General features: G+C 35.6%; 1 protein-coding gene across 5 annotated transcripts in view; it reads left to right on the forward strand.

Moving 5' to 3' along the window:
• Atrnl1 (attractin like 1) overlaps positions 1-23,616 on the forward strand; it is a 708,669-nt gene that overhangs the window by 517,740 nt on the left and 167,313 nt on the right. Inside the window, exon 29 of one of the 5 annotated variants that reach the window (XM_048807395.1) lies at positions 2,428-2,472. The exons of the other annotated variants lie outside the window; for them this stretch is intronic. Within the exon in view, the coding sequence (XP_048663352.1) occupies positions 2,428-2,457 (30 nt within the window). The 3' untranslated portion in view covers positions 2,458-2,472. Of the gene's footprint in view, positions 1-2,427; positions 2,473-23,616 lie in introns of those variants that run through there. 5 annotated transcript variants of the gene reach the window in all.

Below are 23,616 nucleotides of genomic sequence, written 5' to 3' on the forward strand. Positions count from 1 at the left end.
TATATATTTGTGGTTTTGGTTTGTTTTTATAAATGCTGGTTAGATAATGCTTGATACAAAATAATTCTATAATGTTCCTCATAAGAGGGAAGAAGTTTATTTTTATTTTCTTCCTTAGTACATGTAATAAGACCCTGTAACACCACATTTTCCCTCCTTCAAAAAAATCAGTATATAAATGCAAAATATGTGTATTTTTAAATATATTTTATTGGTGCTAAAATTTAAATAAAAATAACTTGTAACTAATTTCAGACACCCCTAGATGGTGTGTCTTAGTGATATTTAAATACTGAATAAAACAATTTATAGCTTAATTGAATCATTTATTAAGGTATATCTTTTCTTATTATCCTATTATCCTGGATCAGAAGAAAGATAAATACATTGTGTAATTAAGCCATTGAATTTTAGAAACATTTCTTTTGAAATAGAACATGTATTTATGAATTATCAAACAGTTACTTATTAATTATGAATAAGAGAAAAAAATTTATATACACACACATGGGATAACAGATAACAGAAACAAAAAGAAACAAAAAACAGCTGCTACTTTTGCTCTACTTGTCCCAAAGGTTATCAACTGGTAAGTACTACCAGCAGAGCATGAAAATGACCAGTAATTCAAGAGTAAATCGGACAAGGTAGAGTTTGTTGTATTTTTAACTACAGAGGGCTGGTCAATAGCTGCACTCCATTTGCCGTTGTTTCCCCATGGAAAGCTCAGTTTGTTAGCTTTAGGATAGGCTCAGTCAATGGATTCTTTTTTACCAAGAGAAATGATCCATGGGAGGTCCCCCGAGGAGGAAAATCCTGAGAAAACCTGGGCAGCCTTTCATGCTGTACAACACAACCAGGGAAGTAAGACTCTGACCTATTTGAGGTAGAGTTTCAAAGACTGAGCTGCTGGAGCTCTTTTTTTAAAAAAAAAAAATCAATTCACATTATCAAAAGAAAGCTGAAAATGATAGCAAAAGGCTGGTTTTATTAGGAAAACTTTTCTTCTATTATAATAATGCATTGTGTGAAGTGCTTGGAATTGGCTTCAAATAATATTAAAGCACATATTAAAGAAGACGATAATTACGCTTTGTAAGTTTGCCTGTTTGTCGGCACCCTTTGTCATCATCTCCTCCTGGAACAATGGGAGAGGTGGGAGACACAGATGGGCAAGATGAGTAGAATGTTAGCACAGGGTTCCTCAGTGCCCTGTGACTGGACCCACCCAGTGGTCCAAGTGCATGTGCTGATGAGACAAAAAAAGGCATGAATAACTTTCCCCTCTAAGTATTGCTGACAATCTAAATTCTCCACTTGTGCAAATGAGATTGAAGAGCAGTATATTTTTTGAAAGCATTAGGATTTTTTTTGATTACTGTTATATTCTTAGCTACTTCCCCAAAGGAATTGATGTGTGACTGACAATAAAAGGGACAGACAAAATAAAAACACATTTGTTGTTGTTTGTTTTGATGGTGACAGTATTTTGTTTTATTTGTTTGAAAGATTGGCATATTAGAGTCAACTGTAGAGACAAACAGTTGGATAAAAACCCCAGCTTTTTCTCTAATATGCTGTTTGATTTGGTCAAGTTAATTCAGGTCTTTGAATTTTCTTTCCTTAAATAAGAGCAGGTACAATAAGGACTACCTTAGGGTGTCACAAGGGTTAATTGCACTAAAATACATGACATACCTAGCTTCATTCCTGGAACAAAATAGAGACCCCCAATAAATAGTCCCTCCCTCTGCTTCTCCTCCTCAGGAGAAGGAGCTTTCAAGGAAGCAAGCTCAGGCAGCCCTTCTCCCTGTCTTCCAGCAAAGCATTATCTTTTAAGTATCTAAGATTATCATAATGAAAGAGTGTCCAAATTATGTATGGAAGAAATGGGCCATTGCAGCATTCATGTGTTCATCATAGCTTTTTGAGCACCTACTCGGGGTCAGTCCCTCAGGTGGGAACTGTGGGGAATGCGAGAAGTAGCTGGCCTGCCCCAGCCCCAGCAGCAAGATCTTTGTTGCTGGGAAAAAAAGAATTGCAAAAAACTAGGTTTCCTTCTTCCTTCCTGCTTTGAAAACTATCAGTAGACATGTCATTATGCTTAGAAGTTTTATTCCTCCTGGCTGCAGTGCCAACTTCTTCAAAAAACCTACCTAGTCTTTTGGCAGATTTGCTAGAATTTTCATGACCTCGCCCATGTTGGTTGGAAGTATATAGAAGAGACAGATTAATTAAAGCAGAAAACCTAGTACTTCCTAGATAGTAATGAAAAGTTCAAGACTAAGGATTCATTGATAGAATAGTTACTTAATGTGAGCGGAAACAACACAGTGAACTCAATATCTTTAAAAATCACAACTTAATGAATTCTTGCCAGGAAGACTGAAACTTTATCCAATTTCTCTTGATTGTAACATGAGATAGAGAGAAAGAGTGTTTTTATATTCTACCTGAAAGTAAGCCTCTCAAAATATGCTGTATAATTATTATAAAAGTATATAAAATTATACTTTAGAAACTATTAATAATTTATATTGACAGATTCTAATTACAGAAAAAATTTGAATGTAACCAGTTAATTATTAAAATGATCATTCCCTAACAACATTACTTTAAAATTTCTTCAGGGGCTTGGAGAATGAAAGCTCATAATTTTTCTAGTTGTGTTGAAATACCTTTGCCCACTTTTGTTTAGATTATTGAAATGTTCTTTCTCAACTTAAATAAAAATTAGGTCTTTAGAAGCATTGATGGTTAAAATATAAAGGCATTATATTAAAATATGCTTTTTATGGCCTTTAGTAACATTGGATACAATTTTGTGTGGATTATAAATGTTTAAATAATTCATAATTCATAAAGGTAATCACAGAACCTGTGCAATATATATTCTCAAATTCTATCAGAGTTTTTTGTTTTGTTTTATATATACATTTTAATCTGTCACTGTTTGTGGTTTGTATCAAAGGTTACGATTCATCCATGAATTATTTATTTATTCATTTATTTATCATTAAGAATATTTTTTGAACAACTGTCTTAGGCCCAGTCCTATTCTGAGTCTGGAGATGTAAACACAAATAAAGCCAGATCTTGTCTCTGAGATTCATAATCTGAGGGAAAGACAGAGACACTTGGCCACTGACATAAAATAAAGACATGTACATATTATCTATGAACAGAAAGAAAACTAATTAATCTCGGAGATACGGAGTCATTATTTTAGTGAGAAGACAATATTTGAACAGGAGCCTTATAAAAAAGAAAAGAAAAGAAATAGTTCTCCTGGGGAACAGAGGCCATTCCATTCAAGAGGACGCATGGTATGACTGGTGTCTAGCTGCCACGTGGAGTTCAGGAAAAATGGTGAGAGTCCAGACGTGAGTAAGGTGGCGGTCACAAAGATCCTGGGTCCTGTGGACAATGGGAAATGAGATTTCCAGCATGGTTAATATGTGTTTTGGATCAAGCCCTGTGGCAAGGTTATGGGGAATAAATTTGAAGGAAAGACTAAAGGCAGAAAAAGATGTTAGGAGGCTACAACTTAGGTCAGGGAAGAAATCAGAGTAAGCAAACTGTTTACTCATTCACTCTTTCTTTAGTTCAGTAAATATGGGATTTCCAACTATAGGTCAGATACAGTGTTCTTCGCCTTGCTAAATAATTCCATATCAGCACCTATGGAACTACCTCATTTGTTTAAAAAAATTGCATTAAAATTATCAACACCTGGGGCTGGGGTTGTGGCTCAGTGGCAGAGCACTTGCCTAGTATGTTTTGAGGCACTGGGTTTGATTCTCAGCATAGAAATAAATAAAATAAAGGTCCATTGACAAAAAAAAAAAGAATGAAGTCCATCATTAAAAAAAATATTGAGAGGAAGGCACAGAGATTCCATATATATCCCTTAACCCCATACATGTACAGCCTTCCCTGTTACCAACAACCACACCAGCATGGTACATTTGATACAGGGGATGAACTTGCTGGGATCCATAGTTTATACTAGGGTTCACTCTTGGTCTTGTACATTTTTAGGGATTTGGACAAGTCTATAATGATATGTATCTACCAGTCTGCAGTATGTGTCCACTGCCCTAAAAATCATGCTCTCTGACTATTCATTGCCACCCCGCCCACCAACCCTTGGCAACAACTTATCTTTTTATTGTCTCCATAGTTTATCCTTTCTCAGAAAGTCATATAATTTGAAACATATTAGTATGACTCATATAATAGTATGTAGCATTTTTCAGACTGGCTGAATGCTACATTCATTAATATACTTTTAAATTCCCTCCATGTCTTTCTGTGGTTTGACAGTTCATGTCTTTTTTAATACTGTATAATACTCCACTATCTGAAAAACGAGTGTATTTATCCATTCACAAATTGAGGGTATCCTAGTTTCCATATCTCATGCATTATGTACATCCTTTTGCAAGTTTTTGTGCAGGAATAAATGTCAACTCCCTTGGAGAGATACCAAGGAGTGCAATTCCTAGATCATACAGTAAGTGTCGCTTAGCTTTGTAAGAAACTGCCCAACTCTCTTTAAAAGTGACTGTACCATTTTGCAGTCACACCAGCAATGAATAGAGTTCCTGTTGCTGCACATCCTTGCCAACATTCAGTTACTGGGGTGTTTTGGGGTGTTTGGGGTGTTTGGGGTTGTGTATGTGGTTCTTGTTTTAGTTTGCATTTTCCTGATGACCTGATGTGAAACATCTTTTCATATATTCCTTATTCATTGTGTATCTTCTCTGGTGTGGTGTCCGTTAAGGTGTTTGGTCCATTCTTGTTGTTGAGTTTTAAGTTCATCCTGTGTTTTGAATAACTTCTTTTTCATACATTTTCTTCCCATCTCTGGCTTGGCTTCTCATTCTCTTGACATTGTCAGAAGATTTTTAATTTTAATAAAGTCCAATATATCAGTTTCATGGATCATGCCTTTGGTGCTATACCTAAAAAGTCATCACCATATCCAAGGTCACTGTTATGGTGTAGATAAGAGATGTTCCCTGCAAAGCTCATGTTAGACAATGCAGGAATGCTCAGAGGTGAAATGACTCAATTATGAGAGCTATAAACTAATCAGTAGATTGATTCATTTGATGGATTAATAATTTGAAAGGACTACTGTACTGGGTGGTAACTGTAGGCAGATAGGGTGTAGGTCAGTGGGGACATGTCCTTGGGGATGGTATAACTTGTTCCTGGATCCTTGTACTCTCTGTGTATGGGCTGACACAAGCTGAGTGAATTTCCTCTACCACATCCTTCCAGCATGATATTCTGCTTCACCTCAGGACCCAGAGCAATGGAGCAGGGCTGACCATGGAGTGAACCTCTGAAACCATGTGCTTCTAAGAAGTTGTTCTGGACAGGTATTTTGGTCACAGTGAGAAAAAGCTGACTAACACTGTCACCTAGTATTTTTCCCTATGTTATCTTCTAGGAATTTCATAGATTTATGTTTTCACTTAGGTCTGTGATCCTTTTTGAGTTAATTTTTGTGTAAGGTATTAATTACCTCATTTTAATAGTTGCATAGTATTCCATGGAACTATAATTAATAGTCCTTCATTGATATTCAGTAGACTTTTTCTAGTATTTATATCTATGCTGCAGTAAATATTCTTCTCCTTCTCTTCTTATTAAAACACCTTAAATCTCAAGTTTTCAATTCTGCAAATATTTTAGTGAAATCAACCCAGGAGCATTAAAATAGGTTGGAGATCATAATTTGAAATTTATATATATATTATATTAGTTAATATCAATGTTATTGCATTCTAATTATTTTATTCTATCATAATTATATTTCAAAATCATATTATTATGTGTAACTATATTTTTGTATTACATATTTATATATTCATATTATATGCTATATTTAAATTTCACTTGTTCCACATCTGGCACAATGGGACAGAGTGGTTTTAACCTTTCTTCTCCTCCCCCATAAAGTCTTATCATCATCTAATACACTATTTATTTTCCTTATTTGTTTCATTGGAGATGTCCTCCCCACACTAGCATGTTAGCTCTAAAAGGCAGAAGTTTTTCTTTGGTTTGTTTCCTATTGTGACCTCAGCTCCTAGAATAAATGCTCAATGAATATTTCTTACAGAATGAATTTTGCACAGATAAAACTATATCTAGAGAAAATAATAGATGTGAGATTGCTAGTTCAAGAGGACTATGCATTTGTAATTTTGACAGATGTTGTTAGATTGATCTTTATAGAGCAGAGTGACTCATCTTTGAAACTTCTGACATTTGGGGTCTGATCATTCTTTGTTGAGGAGGAATGTGCACTGTGGGCTGTTTTGCAGCATATCTGGTCTCTCCCCACCAGATGCTACTAATATCCCCAGTTGTGACAAAAAGAAATGTCTCCAGACATTACTAAATGTCCTGTTAAGAAGTACTGCTATAAATGTTATATACTACTTTAGGTCCCTACCAACAATTATGACTGTGACTTTTCCCCCACAGCCTTGCAAATGTCATGTTTTAGCAAACAGTTTGCTCTTTGAAATCTGATGGTGACAAGTACTCATAGTTTTAACTTGCATCTGGATTCATATTTGGTTAGAACTTTTGTTTGCTATGAAACAAAAGCATTTGTTTTCTGTAACAAATCCTAGCATTGTACATGAAATGATGAATGTAGTTTCATTTTCCATTGTAGAGCAACTAGGATAGAGTGAAGATATGAAATCCACAATTGACTGGGAAGAAAGGTATTTTCCTTTGTTAAAATATCTAATGAAGAATAAAATTATTTTTATCTTCAGACCATTATGCATTCATGGGCCAAATATTCTATAGAATTATATCAATTGGCCTTGATGAATGAACAAAATTTGGATTCAAAAGACTTGTGAATTTAAGTGCAGGCTCTCCTAATTACTAGTTGTGTTACCTTGGAGAAGTCACATAAACGCTGAGCTGCAATTTATTTATCTGAAAGTTGTGGATAACATTTGCTCTCTGTACATCACTGAGTTATTGTAAGAATTATTTTTTAGGCTGCAAGGTCTCTCACAATTTCAAGGGCTTATGATAATTATTATGAAGGTTTTATGACCCAGTGCTGTATCTCATGACTCTTGGTGTCCCGAGAGGTTCTCCATTCTCAGTGCTTCTGCAATCATTTCAAACTGTTTTCACTCATTTATTTATTAAACACAGGCATTTTATATCCTTACCGTAGCTTCAGCTCTGTAGCCTTAAATCATTACAGTGCAATTCCTTTCATAAAATACCTAAGCTTTATAATTTTTTATCTTCATACTATTATGCATTCCAACATAATATTCCATACTCCAGGTAGATTCATCACTCATTCATTCATTCATTCAGTGTACATTAAATAAGCATCATTAGTTCCCCCCAAACTGCATTTCCTTCCCAATAGCCCCATTGTTGTCAACACTGTTCATTAACCTAGTCATGAGGGTCAGAACTCCACAGTCATCTGCAGACTTGTGCTCCCTGTCGCATTGACCCTGTGCACCAGAACCGACTTCCTGCAGTCCTCTCCAGTCCCTCTCACTATAGCCACAAGAATCCTCCCTTAGCTGCCACATCAAACTCAAAGTGTTTTTCTCAGCACTGCTCATTACCCTCATCAGTATGTTCTCCTGACTTTGCACAAGACTCATTCTTGCACCTTTGATCTCATTCATGTTCTCCTCCCTAGAATTTCCTTTATTTGTTCCTTTGCCCATAAGCCAGCATTGTCTTTCAAGATCCGAATCATCTGCATTAGTCCATGTTCTCCCTTTCTTGATATTTCATCATTCTCAGATCTCTTACCACTCATTGTTCCTAGCCAGTTTCAATTCATGTGTCATAGTGGATCACAATGTTGGCTGCACATCAGAATCATCTGAGGAGTGTTTTGTTAGTTACTGTGACCACATTGATGATTCTAACTCTCATTGGAATTTGCTCATTACAGTTTTGATGCCAATGCCTTAAATACTTTCATGGATATTTTAAATGCTGTCTTTTCTTTTCTAAAAAAGTTTATGAGTTTCTTGGTGGTAAGATGCTGAACATATATATTCAGTAATTGATGTACTAATAGCTTGAATATCAAATGTTTCTTATTCATTTTCTGCAAAGCCCATGATTTGTGTCCTGTTTCTGGTTCCATGATGTTATAAGTTACCTAATCTCTTTAAGCCTATGTCTCCATATGTAGGGATAATGGGAATAATAACATATATGTTGCTATATGTTAATTATGAGTAGAACTAGGACCTAGAAATCATCTATCAGAGCTAAGTAGTGGCCATTTTTATTACTACTAATATTATATATCCTTTCTGCTCTTTCAAGATGTTTAAAACCTTTTTTTCTTGCTTGCTTTGACAGTTTGCTATTTTATGCTTTGTCAATTTACTAATTTACATTATTTCAGGATTAAGAAGACACAACATTAAGGTCCTATCAAATCACAGTGCAATTTTTATGTCTTTTATATCTAATTACATTTTCTTACTTCAAGGAGAAAATTTCATTTTTGACCACTCACTTCTCCACTGACTGTTCTCTTGGTCAAAAGAAAATAGGCCCCATTAGTTTTTAGCTTGTCAGCAGCAACTCTCAACCATGAAGTTTCTAAATTTACATCTCTCATTCACTTCATCTGACATTATCAAGTGGCTGTTTATTAATCCTAAACTGCATTTTAAAGAAAGATTTTAATTTGCTAATTTAACCCATTTTATTTTAATGTATATTTTTCATTTAATTTTGAAATTAATGGAATAATAACATTATTTTATTACATTTAAATGCATTTATAATGTTCCTACAAGAATTAGCAAGAAAATATAAAGTACTTTGTTTTCTGCAGAAGACAGTCTATAAATTACCTTTATTATTAAGTTTTGTATCTTTAAATGAGTCATTTTTCATCTTAGTTTCTTACTAATTTACAAATTAAAATTAAAACTATATTTTAAGTAAAAAATACAGACAAATGAAAAAAAAACAAGTATTCATTAATGACTTGTCACCATGAAGTTAGGTGAAGACTATTAGAAATAAAATAACCAAAGTGGCATATTGTCAAAATTTCCAAAGCAGTTAAAAGAAATAAATCATTTGTTCAACCAGAGAAATTTACATTTACCAGTGATCTTTTCAGTTTCAAAATTATATTTTATGAAGACCTGCCCCTCCTGAAACTATACAGGTTTCCTTGAAATGACTATTAATCACTAAATTTGTTCCTAAAATGAATCAAAACCTAAAATTATAATGTTGCTAAATAGTGCCCATTTTCAGTTCCAAAATAATTGTAGTTGAAATTTATACAGATGTCTACAGCACTGTGCATCATATTTATAAGAAAATAATTAAGGAATTTTATAAATTACTCTTTCAGTGTACATAAGGGGACAAACAGATGTATGAGTCTCATCTCATCTGTAACATGACTATATTGATATTCACTTCACCAAATAGTTAAAAGGTTTAATGCATTTACCACGGGGCCTGGCACATGGTACTCAGACACTATAATAATGGGCCCTGCTGTTTTGAGAAGATGACTGGGGAGAGAATATCACTTTGGAGTTAATCATATCTGGCTTCACACTCCAAGTCTTCACCCGATGGTGGGCTAATGTGGGCAAACAGTCTGAACTCAGTTTCCTCATGAATAACCCCAGAATGAGTAACTGCAACCTCATCATAGTTTGGTGTTAAGAAGTGAGTGAGATCCTACCTATCAAGAACTTTCCAGTTCCTAGGACATAGCGTAAGCATTCAGTAAGTAGTAGTTATGATTACTCTTATTTCTACTGGTCAACTGAGTGTCCTGGGGTCCAGATTTCCTTATGTATATGTCTTTGAACAAGGTCCAACAAGTACTGTCCTTGGAGTAGATTGACTTTGAAGCTAATGAGCTTAATCCCAAAAGCCCCTCATTTGTACAGGCCACTTCCAAACTGGTACTTAATATTGCATTCTTAATTTTACATTTTTTCCTTAAAAAAATGCCGAATGTTTTCTCTGATATAAGGAGGCTCATATTGGGGAGGGAGGGGGAACATGGGACATGAGACGAATAGATGAATTCTAGATAGGGAAGAGGGGAGGGAGGGAAAGGGAGGCGGCAGGGGATTAGCAAGGATGGTGGAATGTGATGGACATCATTATCCAAAGTACATGTATGAAGACAGGAATTGGGTGTCAACCTACTTTATGTACAAACAGAGATATGAAAAATTGTGGTATATATGTGTAATAAGAATTGTAATGCAAAAAAGTACATGTATAAAGATATGATTTGGTGTAACATACTTTATACAAAGATATGAAAAATTGTGCTCTATGTGTGTAATAAGAATTATAATACATTTCCGCTGTCGTATATTTTAAAAAAAAGTCAATTAAAAAAAAGACCTACAAAATTCTGAACATTTCAGCTGAATCTATGTTATAATACTGTGAAGATTTTGTGTCTTTTTTAAGCTGAAAATTATCAGAGAAATTGATGCCATCTAATGATAGCAATGTTTACATTAAACTGCTATTTTAAGCCCAAATCTCAAGTTTATTGTGGCCATTCAAAATGATATCTAAGGCAAAAATGGCATGCTTAAGCAAGGAAAATTAGATATAACTTGGATATGGCAGTAAAACTCAAAGAAGTGCAATCAGTAATGTAGAATTGTCTAATTTTGTATACTGAATATTTTCTAAGCTGTTTTTCCAAAGGAAAGGAAAACAGTTTTAACAGATCAGTGAGAAAGCTAACTTACTAAACTTATTCAAAATAAATATCAGTCCTCTTCAAATCAGTGTGTGTCAAAAGCATATTGAGGCATAGATCTTCCAACAAATTATAAATTAAACATCTATTATTCACACATTCAATAATTGAAGCTGAGAAAATTACATATTTGAAATCAATAAGACAAACTCTGGTATTTTAAAAATAAGCTGTAGTCCACAGCTGTATTCACATTTAAAATTTATAGCTTCAAAACCTTGAGAAAAAAGTTTTAGGTCTTTCTTGTGACATCAATTGGTGAGTTAGCATAAAACCACTGGAAATAAGTTGTGATTTATTTATATTTGTTTTTTTTTTTAAATTGATGGATTTTTTTTTCATTATTCCTATATGCTTGGTAGGTATAAAACTTGAAGAAAAAAACCCACTGTGCAAAAAAATATCCTTGATGTGCAAGGCAGGAACTTTTAAAATGTGTGCCCTCCCCATTAAAGTTTTTATCCATTTCAAAATAGTGTTTAAAATGATTCATCTAAAAAATATGAAATTCCAATCTTATAAAATAGAAGGCTTTTTTTAAGAAGTCAGGTCCTAAACAAGTTGAAGCATAGAGTTAATAAAAGAAAAGACTTATATTATTCATCAAGTATGTTATGCTAGCACTATGATAAGAAACATCCTTACCATCTTAAAGACAAAGCAATTCCAGAGCAACCAGGGATAAGCAACTCTCCCAAGGTTATTGGTACAACCAAGACTGGCATTCACAGGGTTCCTAATCCTTTTAGGTTGCATCAACTCTCAGCATTTTTAGGAAATGCCCTTTTTATTGTGTTTTCAGCAGGTTGTGAATCTAATATACTAGCTTTACTCTTTCTCTTTTCTATGCTTTCCTTCCTGAAGAATATTTCTAGGAGAGAAATCAGTTACAGTTTTCTGTCTTTTCCAACGAGTTAAAAACATAAAAGATCATAGATGTAGTAAATCAGTTCAGAAGCTCAATGACTTGATTGGGATGCTCAATTTTACTATAATAGCTGGATCTGAAATGTTATCTGAAATGCCTACTCCTTCACAATTCTTCTCTACACCACAAAAATTGTTCATAACAAGAACAATCTTTGGTAAAAAAATAAAAATAAGATGAGATCTTTCAGACAGCTTAATGGGCTGCCACTGTACTAGATAACCATTGTTTAGAGCAGTCCCCCATTAGCTGAAGGCTAGTGAAGACGGAACATATCGAACAGTGTCTGAAGCTGCACTTTACAAGTCAGGATAGACAGTCCTAAGAAATGGAAGCTCCTGACCATTACAGATGTTCTGTGGCTAGAGCTGAAGTGCATACTAACAGAACAAAGCTTGTGTTTTGTGGCATTTGGATTCCAAGGTAAAAAACAAGGTTAACAATTTTTGTAAAGTCCTTCTTTCCCAATAACAGAAATTCCAAAGTAATTGATTACAGTACTTACAATGGCATTTTTCTGCTGTGCTTGGTACATAAGTAGGAGTCTTGCTGAATTGCTCCCTTACAAAAAGTTGAACCTTATTAAGTATTTACCTCATTGATATGGTCCATTTGAAGAAGCAATTTATTAGTCTACTGATTAACACCTGTTTGATGAAGCTCAGAAAAGAAAAGATTTTAATTGAAAGCAAATGCAGTAAATGCTGGCTCTTTTTTTTGGTAATTTCATAAAAATACTAAGGTTATATGTACACATAAATACATATATATGATCCTATAAACTCACATATACATTTACATATAATTTATATATAGATATATAAATCTCCTTTTCCCTGGACAATTTTAGTATGTTTTTCCCAGGAGCTAAAAGCCATAAGTATCTCCACAGATATTTTTTGCAAGTGAAATTGCTTTTCATTTGGCAAAAACTAAACTGTGATTCATAGCAGCTTAGAGCACGCAAGGCCAAAGAGTACATCTTGCTTGCTTTGACTGACATTTTTGCAGGCTAAATCAGACCTGCATGATTCAGCTGCATTGAGATTCATAATGCTAGGAGAGGAGAGATTTGGGGGTGGTGTAAAAGGGGATAAAGGGAAATTGTCTTGGAAATCGTGGCTAGTGACTAAGGTAAAAATCAACCACAGCCAACAGGCAGTTTCAATTGATATTTGATTGGGGAGTCATCGTTTTCTTGCCACCCTTTATAAAGAGACCTAGCAAAGAACATTAGAGAAAATTCAGTAAAGAAAACCATTGTAGGGAAGCAGGAAAAGAGAGGGACTTTCCTTTGCTATGAAAAATGAAATCAAAGTAGGGAGCAAGCACAGGCTGAATCGCTCTTTTTAATATTGCTCAGCTCAGGCATTAAAAGTAAGTCAAGTGAGCATTGTGTATACAGGAAAGATGAAGAAAAATCCATCACCAAAAAGTTTCCCCTAAATGTCTACCATTAGCAATGTATTCCTTTCAGATTTCTTCATCAGGCTTGTTAGTCAGTTACCTTTGAAATTCACATCCCCAGAGGGTTTGAAGTCTTCCTGCAGGAGGCACTTTCTTATCTAAACTCAGTACAGAGGCAACACAAGAAAATTGCTTTGGGGAGATCAAGCATTAGAAAAGTGAGGTGCAGGGGTTGGGGGCGCAGCTCAGTAGTAGAGCTGTTTCTTATCAGGGCCCTGGGTTTGATTCCCAGCTCTGGGGGGGTGGGGGGGGAGCGGAAATGAAGTGCTCAAAAGAAATCACAAAATGGCTGAGCCTAGCCAACCCTCCACTTTTGCTTAATACTTATTTATTTTTTAATCAATAGAATATAACCTAGTCACAATGAATTTTACAGAGGACCAGCTACAAAATCTATGGTGCAACATGTAAAGACAGGAAGAATTTTAGCAGAGTATTCAGCCAAGCCTGGGGTCCTTCTAAGATCACAGATTACCTGCCCGTGAACTCTAAACTTGGTTAATGAGAATGTTTCCTTAAAGATTACTGAAATATTTTGACTTGTGAACCCTCAATCCTAATATCAAATATTTAAACCTAAACATTTTTTAGTTTAATGTGGGGCATTAGAAATCTCTAAATTTAACTTTTTTCTTTCTTCTTTTTAAAATTTTTTTAGTTGTAGTTAGACATAATACCTTTGTTTTATTTATTTATTTTTTTATATGGTGCTGAGGATCAAACCCAGGGCCTCGCACACACCAGGCAAGCGCTCTAATGCTCTAACGCTGAGTCACAACCCCAGCCCTATCTTTCTTATAACTTAATTATCAGATTTCTGTGTGAATTATAGGATTCATGGGTTCCCACCTCATCTTTTTAGAAAGTTGGCACTCCAAGCCCATCCCCTCAAACATGGGTTCAGAGATTGCTCTTCATTTACTGTTTCTAACTCCTGAGCCACCCAGTTGTAGAAGGCCAAGGACTGCTCTCTGTAGCTTTCCAAACCAGCACTCACACTAGCACAACCAGCCATTTCCCAGCTCCAGGTCTGGGTTAGGATGAGTGTAGATGAAAGGTAGGGGTCCTTTAGGGCAAGGTGTTCCAGAGGCCCAGAAACAGGGGAATTAAGCCTATAGGATTCTTGGTCACCTACACTACAAAAAGCACCTCTGGGTAGAAGAGGTTCCACATGCCAACTCAAATTGAGTGCGCTTCTGTGCAAGTCGATGTTGATTTCCGTGTAGCACATTTCACCTGTGGTCCAGCCAGACAGGAGGATGCTTTGGGTCCTCTATTAAGTTTTCTTTCTTTGTCTTTTGTTCACACACCATTGTAATTAATATATCAATAATCCTGCCTCCACCAACAAAAGGCTCCAGGATTCTCTCCCTCGTTAACTCTCTTTCTTTTTTTTAAGATCAGTTATCACTTATAAGTCTTCTTCCTAATCATCTACTCAACTAGTTTGGAGTAACCAAAGTCAGTTTTAATGTAACACTGTCTTTTCTTCCTCCTGACCCCATCCCACAGGCAACAATGGAAGTTAAATGAAAGAATGGCATTTTTATGCTGTTGACTCAGAATTATAAGACATTAGCTGAGAAATGAGCAGCAAGTTTTGAGTGATCTACTGTTTTAATTTTTAATAGTACACTTTAGGAAAAAAAGATAAATCCTGTTTTTGGTAAGGGTTGAACCTTAAAAACTCCTTTTTCTAAGTTATATATATCGAGTAATTTCTTTATGTCTAATGAAATGCTAAGTGCATACTTCTGAAATGCTTGCCTCCAAATATTCCCTTCTGAAACACACCACCTTAGCTTGGAAGCTTGCTGGCATGTGAATTCAAATAGTTCCATTTTTATAATGTTGAATCAGCTTTTAAATACCTGGATGGATTTTTTAAAAATAGTTTTATTCTTTTATCTATTTTATAGAAAACACCTAACAAAAACTATATTCATTTTAAAAATTCAATTTGTTGTATACATAGTCTTCCATTATAAATAGATTACTTTGACTTTAGGAAATAGTATTTTCTCTTCATTCAGAAAATGTTTGTACAGTAACTACTTTTTTATGGTATTGGATCATTCTTCCGAATTGAACCTTTTTCTAGGATTTTATAACCTTCTAGTTATAGTCCAATATAACAAAATAAACATGAAACCAAAGCCCAAAAACAAAATATGAAGTTAAAATATTTGAGCTTAAAAGGACAGTATGCTATATGGACTTCAAAATATGTAAAAATCTGAAGAAGTCAGTATAATAATTTGTTAAGGTAAAGTATTTAAGGAGAAAGTGCATCTCCAGAAAAGGCAAAGTGCATCTCCAGAAAAGGCAAATACTGTTTTACTGAAGGAACTCTAGTAAGCAGTGACACAGGCTGTCTGCCTTCTTGGTGACATGGCCAATTATGTCATGATCTACTCAGTTGCCCAGCTTACTCATAAATGCAAGATAACACATCTTCTAAATAAATGAGATAGTTCAAGAATAAGTAGTGTGTTATGTAGGAAGTAAATTCAGCACTAAGCTCAGTTTCTACAAAAGCAGACCTTTGCCTCCAATTATACAAGGCACATATTGATCCCAACATGGAGTAGCTATAACTAGATATTACATGCACCATACAAGTGTCATTTGGCCTTCCTAAAAGAATGTGACCTGGTGAAGACTGAAGAAACCTTTCCAATAATATGCAGTTGTCAAATAATCTTATTTTTTTTTTTTTGGTAGATTCAAGAAGGTTTCAGATGCTGAATTGGCATTAAGTCCACCAACGGATAGTTAGGATAATTAGGATACTGTTATATTGTCCTAGGCAAAACAGCTTCTCTAAATAGAGGTTTCTTCCATTTAGCTTTATCTTCCTAGAGATATAAAAGCCATGTGATCATGCTGTTCAATCATTCTCTTAATCCAGATCTCTCAAAGGGCTGACCAGAACCTTAAAGTTCTAATTCCTCTAATTCTTTGGCATTTAAATGCCTTTAAAGTCAGACACTACTCACTGTTCAGCCTGATCACCCTCCACAACTCCAGGCCAAGCCTCTTTTCTTAACCACATTAAACCACAGTGTGCCTCTGTGCCATGCTCTTGCTAATTTAAGTCTTCAATATTTCCTTATTCTCCTAAAAATTCTACTTAATATCAAAAGACAATTCAATTTTTTTGTAGAGTCATTCCAATTGCAGTTGATATTTCCTTCTCCATTTCCTAAACTTTTCTGTACCGCTCAAGAAACAGATTTCTTTATTTTATATTTTATATGTTTCTTATAAAATATACTTCTTTCCATCCACATCTCACCTCTCTAAACAGACCATATTCTGAAAGACTGGTAAAAATTAACTTCTCTGCAATTGTCTACAGCATCTAGCAGCATGCTGAACAGAGTGATGCTTAATGACTTGTTCATTGATTGAACATTCACTCTTAATGAAGGCACCCAATTAGATTCTGTTTGCATTACAAATGAGAAAGGATAACATTATCTCTTTCTCTTATGATCAAACAGAAAATATTTTACATAGGATTCTATTCCTTTTCATCTCAGAATCTACCAAAATGTTTATTGAAACTTCTCAGTGACCCACTAAACGTTTTTGTTTTGTTTTGTTTTTAGGTACTAGGGACTGAACCCAGGGGCACTTTACCAGAGAGTGACATCCCCAGCTCTTTTTATTTTCTGAGACAGGGTCTTGCTAAGTTGCTTGGGTCCTCGCTAGGTTGCTGAGGCTGGCCTTAAACTTGTGATCCTCCTGCCTCAGCCTCCTGAGTCACTGAGATTATAGGCATGCACACCTGTACCTGGCCAAAACATTTTTTTAATTAAAAAAATCAAAATAACAAATTAAATAGGTTTAAAAGCATGATGTTTTTCTTCACTGTGTGATTAAAGACACTTTTATAGTAGGGAAAGAAAATTCACTCCAAGGTGTTGGAGTTACTTCCCACAGATTTTATGGGGAATTCATTAGGAACAAAATTTAAACATTTCCAAACAGCTTAGTTAATTGTGGATTTCATTCTGAGATTTGCCCATCAAGTCGTTGTGAGTTGTACTTTTGCTACATTATGACTGAGGTTTACCTATTTTCTCTCTAGAAGCAGCCTGCTGCTGCTTTAAACCAGTGGACTCTCATGTCTTAATGTGCGTTAGCATCCCCAGGGAAAGGCCTGTTACAGTGGTGACTTTCCAGCCTCACCTCCTCTAAGGTGTTGGCTGATCCCCAGTAGGGTTCTACACTTCAGTGAGCATCCCTGTGGAGTCTGATGGAGGTCTTCGAGCCACTGGGAGTTTATACTCAAAACGAGAACTTTTTACTCTAGGATTTTGCTGAATTATCCAGAGTATGCAATAGAAAGCAGGTGGACACAGTGGACCAGACCCATGATTCTCCAATCTATGCAAACCAGCCACAGATGCAGCTGCCCTCTGTGACCCATTTCATGGAAGAAGTAATGAAAGATTTCCCTACTGGAACCCTAGTGAGTATGGCCACTGGGAAGTGCCCCATCTCAGCAGGCCAGAGCTGGAATCCCAGGCAGATCAGTTATCTGGGCACTCTGATAAATAAGATCAACAGGAACAGTTTAGAAAAATCTCTCTCTCACAGCTGCCTCCACAATTATCAGTACAATAATGACAGGCACTGCAGAAAAAGCAGTCTCTGGGAAACCCACACTGAAGAGGAATATGGATCACTTTTGTCATCTCAACACCATCACAAAATTCTAAAGACAATGCTCCGGAGACCCTAGGAGACCAATATTAGCATAAATATGACATTGCTGGCAGATATAAGTAAACAAATAACTTACCATCATAGTATGGGGTAGGTGTAAGGGATAATGTGCATATGGTCAGAATGGCCAGAAAGATTAGAACATTTTAAAATGTGGATCATGTTATTTGGATTCTTGCTGGATTGGATTCCCAAGGAGACATCATAACATCACTAATTACACACACACACACACACACATCAAAGAAACTGGGGGAATAAACAACATGAAGAAGCAATAATTTTCAATCTTGGGCCTACCAGCTTAAAATTGAACTAGGCAGTAGAATGCTTCCCTTATTTAAAGAAAAATGAGAACCAGAATGTTCACATCACATTTAAATCATTCATACAGATGCATGTTTTTTGAAAGGTACTGTAGAGAAAGTTGGAACATTTGAATTGCCACACACAACAAAAGGCTTTCCAAAGAATGTTTGAAAGTCTAAGTACTCAGGAAAAGTACCATCAGATCAAATGGAAATTCTCCTCAGAACAAGGAAGGATATTGATTAGTAGTACACACTGAAGATCTCATGGTTGAAATGTACCAATACCTGTGACTTACTTTTGAAAAAAAGAAATGATAAATGGATAAATGGACATATCCTTGATGAAGTTGTTAAAAAGTGAATATAGTAAAACATTAAGAGTTACAGAATTGAGGTGCCAGGTAAATAGTAATTACTAGACAATTCTTCCAACCTTTTTGCATACTTGAACATTTTTTAAAATGAAATGTTGGAAAACATTCATCAGTAGAAAAGGGGAGCTGTCCTTTTTCCAGTGGCAAAGTCAGACAGATGGAAGCTGTCCTTCCACATGCTAACTGTGTGATCCTGGTCAAGTTCATTTAAATCAGTAAGTTCTCATTTGGTCCTCTACAAAAGGAATGTAATGATACCTACCATATAGTATAGATGAAGGATTTAAACAAACATGAGGTGTTTGACAACTAGTAAACTTCCAAAAAGTATAAGTGATCTTAATTGAAACTAGTGTTTATGTTGAACAGTAACAGAATAAAATTAAATTACTTATATATTTTCCTTTCTTTAAAAAATGTCTCTAAATTAAGACTATTAATTTCAGTAGAAGAATTGTGATTATAATTGTTTCATCAAGAAATATGAAGTTCTTGCTAAGCAAACACTGTGTTTCCTATAATATGTTTCTAAGTTCAGTAATAATTCTGTAACACTAAGGCAAACTGATTGATATAAATTCCATGATGTTTGATGTGTTTGAGATTAATTTTACCAAATTTAAACTTAACTTTAGTTTACTACCAAAAAAAGAAAAAAGATATCCAGTATAAAATTCTAGCTGAACATGCTGTTTCCAACAAAACAGTTCATTCAACAAAAAATAACCCTTGTTCACTGCTGTGTGAGAAAAAAAAATGGAGCTTAATACAAGGCCCTCACCCACAAAAGACTTTCAGTGTGGTTAGGAAGAAATACCCAGCCCTTGGAAAAAAAGAACAATACATGAGTTAAAAATATAAAACATGCAACAAAGAAGTAAATGATTAAGAATCAAATGAATAATACAGATAATATGAGCTGAAAGTTCAGAAGAGGAAAAATATCATTATGGCCTTGAAATGAACATTCTGGAGCATTCTATGCCTATTTAAGCCCTTTGAAATATGAAAGAAACTTATTGGGAACGTGTGGTTTTGGTAAAAGGCGAAACACAATTGAACAGAGGACAGTGTTCCTGGGCAGGATTTCTTTGAGATTATGGACAGGAAGGAAAAATGAGAACAGAATATTTAGCTTTAATCAGCTAAGAATTGCAGCTAAATACTATACCCCTCCTCATTTCAAGAAGTATTCATTTAGGGTCTAGTTAATGAGAAGCCCCAGGGTGGGTGCTGAAGGCTACTATGAATGGCATCCAGCCTAAATTCAAGGGGCTTATCAGTAACAATAACAAAAGTTATCTATCAGACGCCATGTGTGCCAGCTAGTTGAAGTTTACACTCTACTAGAAAAGCCAAGGGGGAAACTGCAGTAGACAAGTCATAAAATGGCTAATGTCAAGGAAAGACACTAGGTAAAATGCTAGGTAGGTTCATCAAAGTAAATTTTCTTGCAGTTGATACACAAAATAGGGTAAGCATTGATGCAGGATAAAACCCAGTTTGTCATAAAGAGGAATGAGTAGAATGTGGCCAGGGATGCAGTGAAGGAGTAAGAAGGAAAAGAACCCAGCTAGCCAAGTGAAGCTCACCCATGGAACAGCAGTACAGTTGCTTGGATGGTGAGAAGGGTGGTGGAGAGGGACAGTGGGCCAGAGCACCAGGACTTCGAATACCAGCCTTAATGTCTTGAGCTTTATTCTACTGGCAATAGGAAGCCATTAAAGTATTACGAGCTAAGGAATGAAATGTTCAAAACTTCTTTATTATTCATTTTTAATCTGGTAGCTTGTGTAGGATGAATTGGAGGAAGAAAAATCTAGACACGTAACCAAAAGTAATGAGGGCCTGAACCAGGGCCGTCATGACAGCTATTTCACAGGATAAAATTAATTTCCTGTAAAGAACAAGAGGAAAGCAGAGCCTACCCAAATGTGCTACAGTAGGGGACTGGCTTTGTTTAGAATGCCCGACACATGGAAATTACAAAAGGCAGACAAGTTTTTAGTCAGTTTTATTATTGTTCTTAAATTCCACACAAACAATGCCCACTTTATTAGGTGCATCCAGTCCAGTTTGTCACCGCTGTCCCCACCATGGGGACCATGTGCTAGGCCACTGCATGGGAGTGGAAGCACTGAGAGAAGGCTCCCGGATTCCAGCTTAGCACCTGGAGGTTTGAGGGTGCGTTCATAAACACAGGAATCGGGAAGATGTAAGGACAGGTTTGGAAATGAGTTCAGTTTTGTACACATTAAATGTGAGTTACTGTGGGGCTGGCCAAATAGTAATAGCCGACATTGGAAATGTGAGAGTGGACATAACTCAGCTGAAGTCAGGGCACACATCCTAGGGTGGGGAGTCATCTGCACACAGGTGGCAACCAAGGCTAGCAGAATGCTTCTTGCTTCACCCACATATCGAAGCCAATCAGTGCTCAATGTGTATAGTCAGGAGCACCTGCCAGAACTCTCCATCTTGAATTGCCTTCCTTTCAGCTCCTGCCAAAGTACAGGATCATTGGTACTTGAAAGCTAAGTATTAAGAAAATTGTAAATGTATTCTTTTCACTTTTTCCTAAATTCTATCACTGCCACTGAATTTATAATTTGTACCAGAATAAATAAACATCAGAGAATAGTTTACATTGACTACGTTAGAACTTAGCTTCCCAAGGAAATACTCCCAGTGATTTTCAGGGTAATGTCCTTCCCTAGCATTCCTTCAGGATTGGTAGGAAACACATAGAAAATGTCAACATAGTCTACAACTAGTGTCAAACACATTGTTATACACTTACCACACACATGTCCTTGGAAAAGGTGAAGAGCCAAGGACATGTCTAGCAGTGAAGATACCTTTCAATCTTGACAGCTAGGAATTTCAGGACTGTGTTTAATGATCAAGTGCATTAGCTCCCTCACCTTAAACTCTTGATAAAACAATCAACCCAGTTGGCCTGTGTGGGCATAGACTGCTTTTTTTAGGCCTTTTTTGTAGTTGCCAGTATGAGTTTTGCTGTTAATGACTTCAGAACCCCTTGAATTTTAGAGAAGCTGTCAAGGTATAGATTATATATAATAACAATAAATAGTTGAGAATGTGATGTTTAATGATATTGTTTAAGAATATATGATTGAGGAAGTATACAAAAGGGATTAATCAGAATGATTAGCACAGTATATTTCAAAAGTACTGTCCATAGAATCCAAATAATAATAGTAATGATATAATTGCCATTTATTACACAGCAATAGAAACTGTACTTTATAGCATTATGTCTAGTAACCACATTATTCCCATGTTATAGGTGAGAAATTTAAGGTTCAGAGAGCAAGTAACTTATTACAGTGGCAAAGCTTGAGACTCATCAAAGATCCCATTAATTCCCAAAACATGTTTTCAGCTACCCATCCAATGCTCTAGCCTTAGAACATATATCCAAAATATGTATATACCACTTACTAGATATTTTCTTTGGGCCTCTAAGGGACCTTTCAATTTAATCTGCTATGACTTTAGAATGAAACAGATGGCAGACAACCAATACAATATGTAATTTAAGTTTTACCATTTATAGTAATAACATCAGAACTATCAAGTATGGAGGAATAAATATAGCACAAAAAGTGTATGAAGGTCTCTGCTGAAAACTAAAAACATCACTAAGAGAACCAAAGATTTTCTATGAAATTGAGGAATACACTATGTCTAAGAATCAGAGGACGTAGTGTTATAATGATGTTTTTAATTCTCCCCAAGCTGAAAATAGACTCAATAATAATCTTAATCCACAAAATTACAATTATCTTGTATTAGATAAAGGTGCCAAAAACATGCATTGGAAAAAAGATAGCCTCTTCAACAAATGATGCTGGGAAAACTGGAAATCCATATGTAACAAAATGAAATTAAACCCCTATCTCTCACCATGCACAAAACTCAACTCAAAATGGATCAAGGACCAAGGAATAAAATCAGAGACCCTGTGTCTAATAGAAGAAAATGTAGGCCCAATCTCTATCATGGGGGATTAGGCTTCAACTTCCTTAATAAGACTTTTATAGTCCAAGAATTAAAATCAAGAATCAATAAATGGGATGGAATCAACTAAAAAGTTTCTTCTCAGCAAAAGAACCAATCTGTGAGGTGAATAGACAGTCTACATCTTGGGAGAAAATTTGTACCCCTCACACATCAGATAGAGCACTAATCTCTAGGGTATATAATGAATCAAAAAGCTAAACACACACACACACACACACACCCAATCAATAAATGGGCAAAGGAACTGAACAGACACTTCTCAGAAGATATATAATCAATCAAAAATATATGAAAAAAAGTGTTTATCATTGCTAGCAATTAGAAAAATGCAAATCAAAACTACTCCAAGATTTCATCTCACTCCAGAGATGCTCAGAATGGCAGCTATTATGCATATAAACAACAGTAAGTGTTGGTGAGGATGTGGGGGATAAGGGCACACTCACATACTGCTGGTGAGACTGCAAATTGGTGCAGCCAATATGGAAAGCAGTATGGAGAATCCTTGGAAAATTGGGAATGGAACCACCATTTGACCCAGCTATCCCTCTCCTTGATCTGTACCCAAAGGACTTAAAAACAGCATACTTCAGGGACGCAGGCACATCAATGTTTATAGCAGCACAATTCACAATAGCTAAACTGTGGAACCAAACTAGATGCCTTTCAGATGAATGGATAAAAAAAGTGGAATATATACACAATGGAATTTTACTCAGCAATAAAAGAGAATAAAATTATGGCATTTGCAGGTAAATGGATTATGTTAGAGAAGATAATGCTAAGTGACGTTAGCCAATCACAAAAAACCAAATGCCAAATGTTTTCTCTGATATAAGGAAGCTGATTCATAGTGGGATAGGGAGCAGGAGCATGGGAGGAATAGACGAACTCTAAATAGGGTAGAGGGGTTAGAGGGGGAAGGGAGGGGGCATGGGGTTAGAAATG

Source organism: Marmota marmota, unplaced genomic scaffold (genome assembly GCF_001458135.2).
Source record: "Marmota marmota marmota unplaced genomic scaffold, marMar, whole genome shotgun sequence".
Taxonomy (NCBI): domain Eukaryota; kingdom Metazoa; phylum Chordata; class Mammalia; order Rodentia; family Sciuridae; genus Marmota; species Marmota marmota.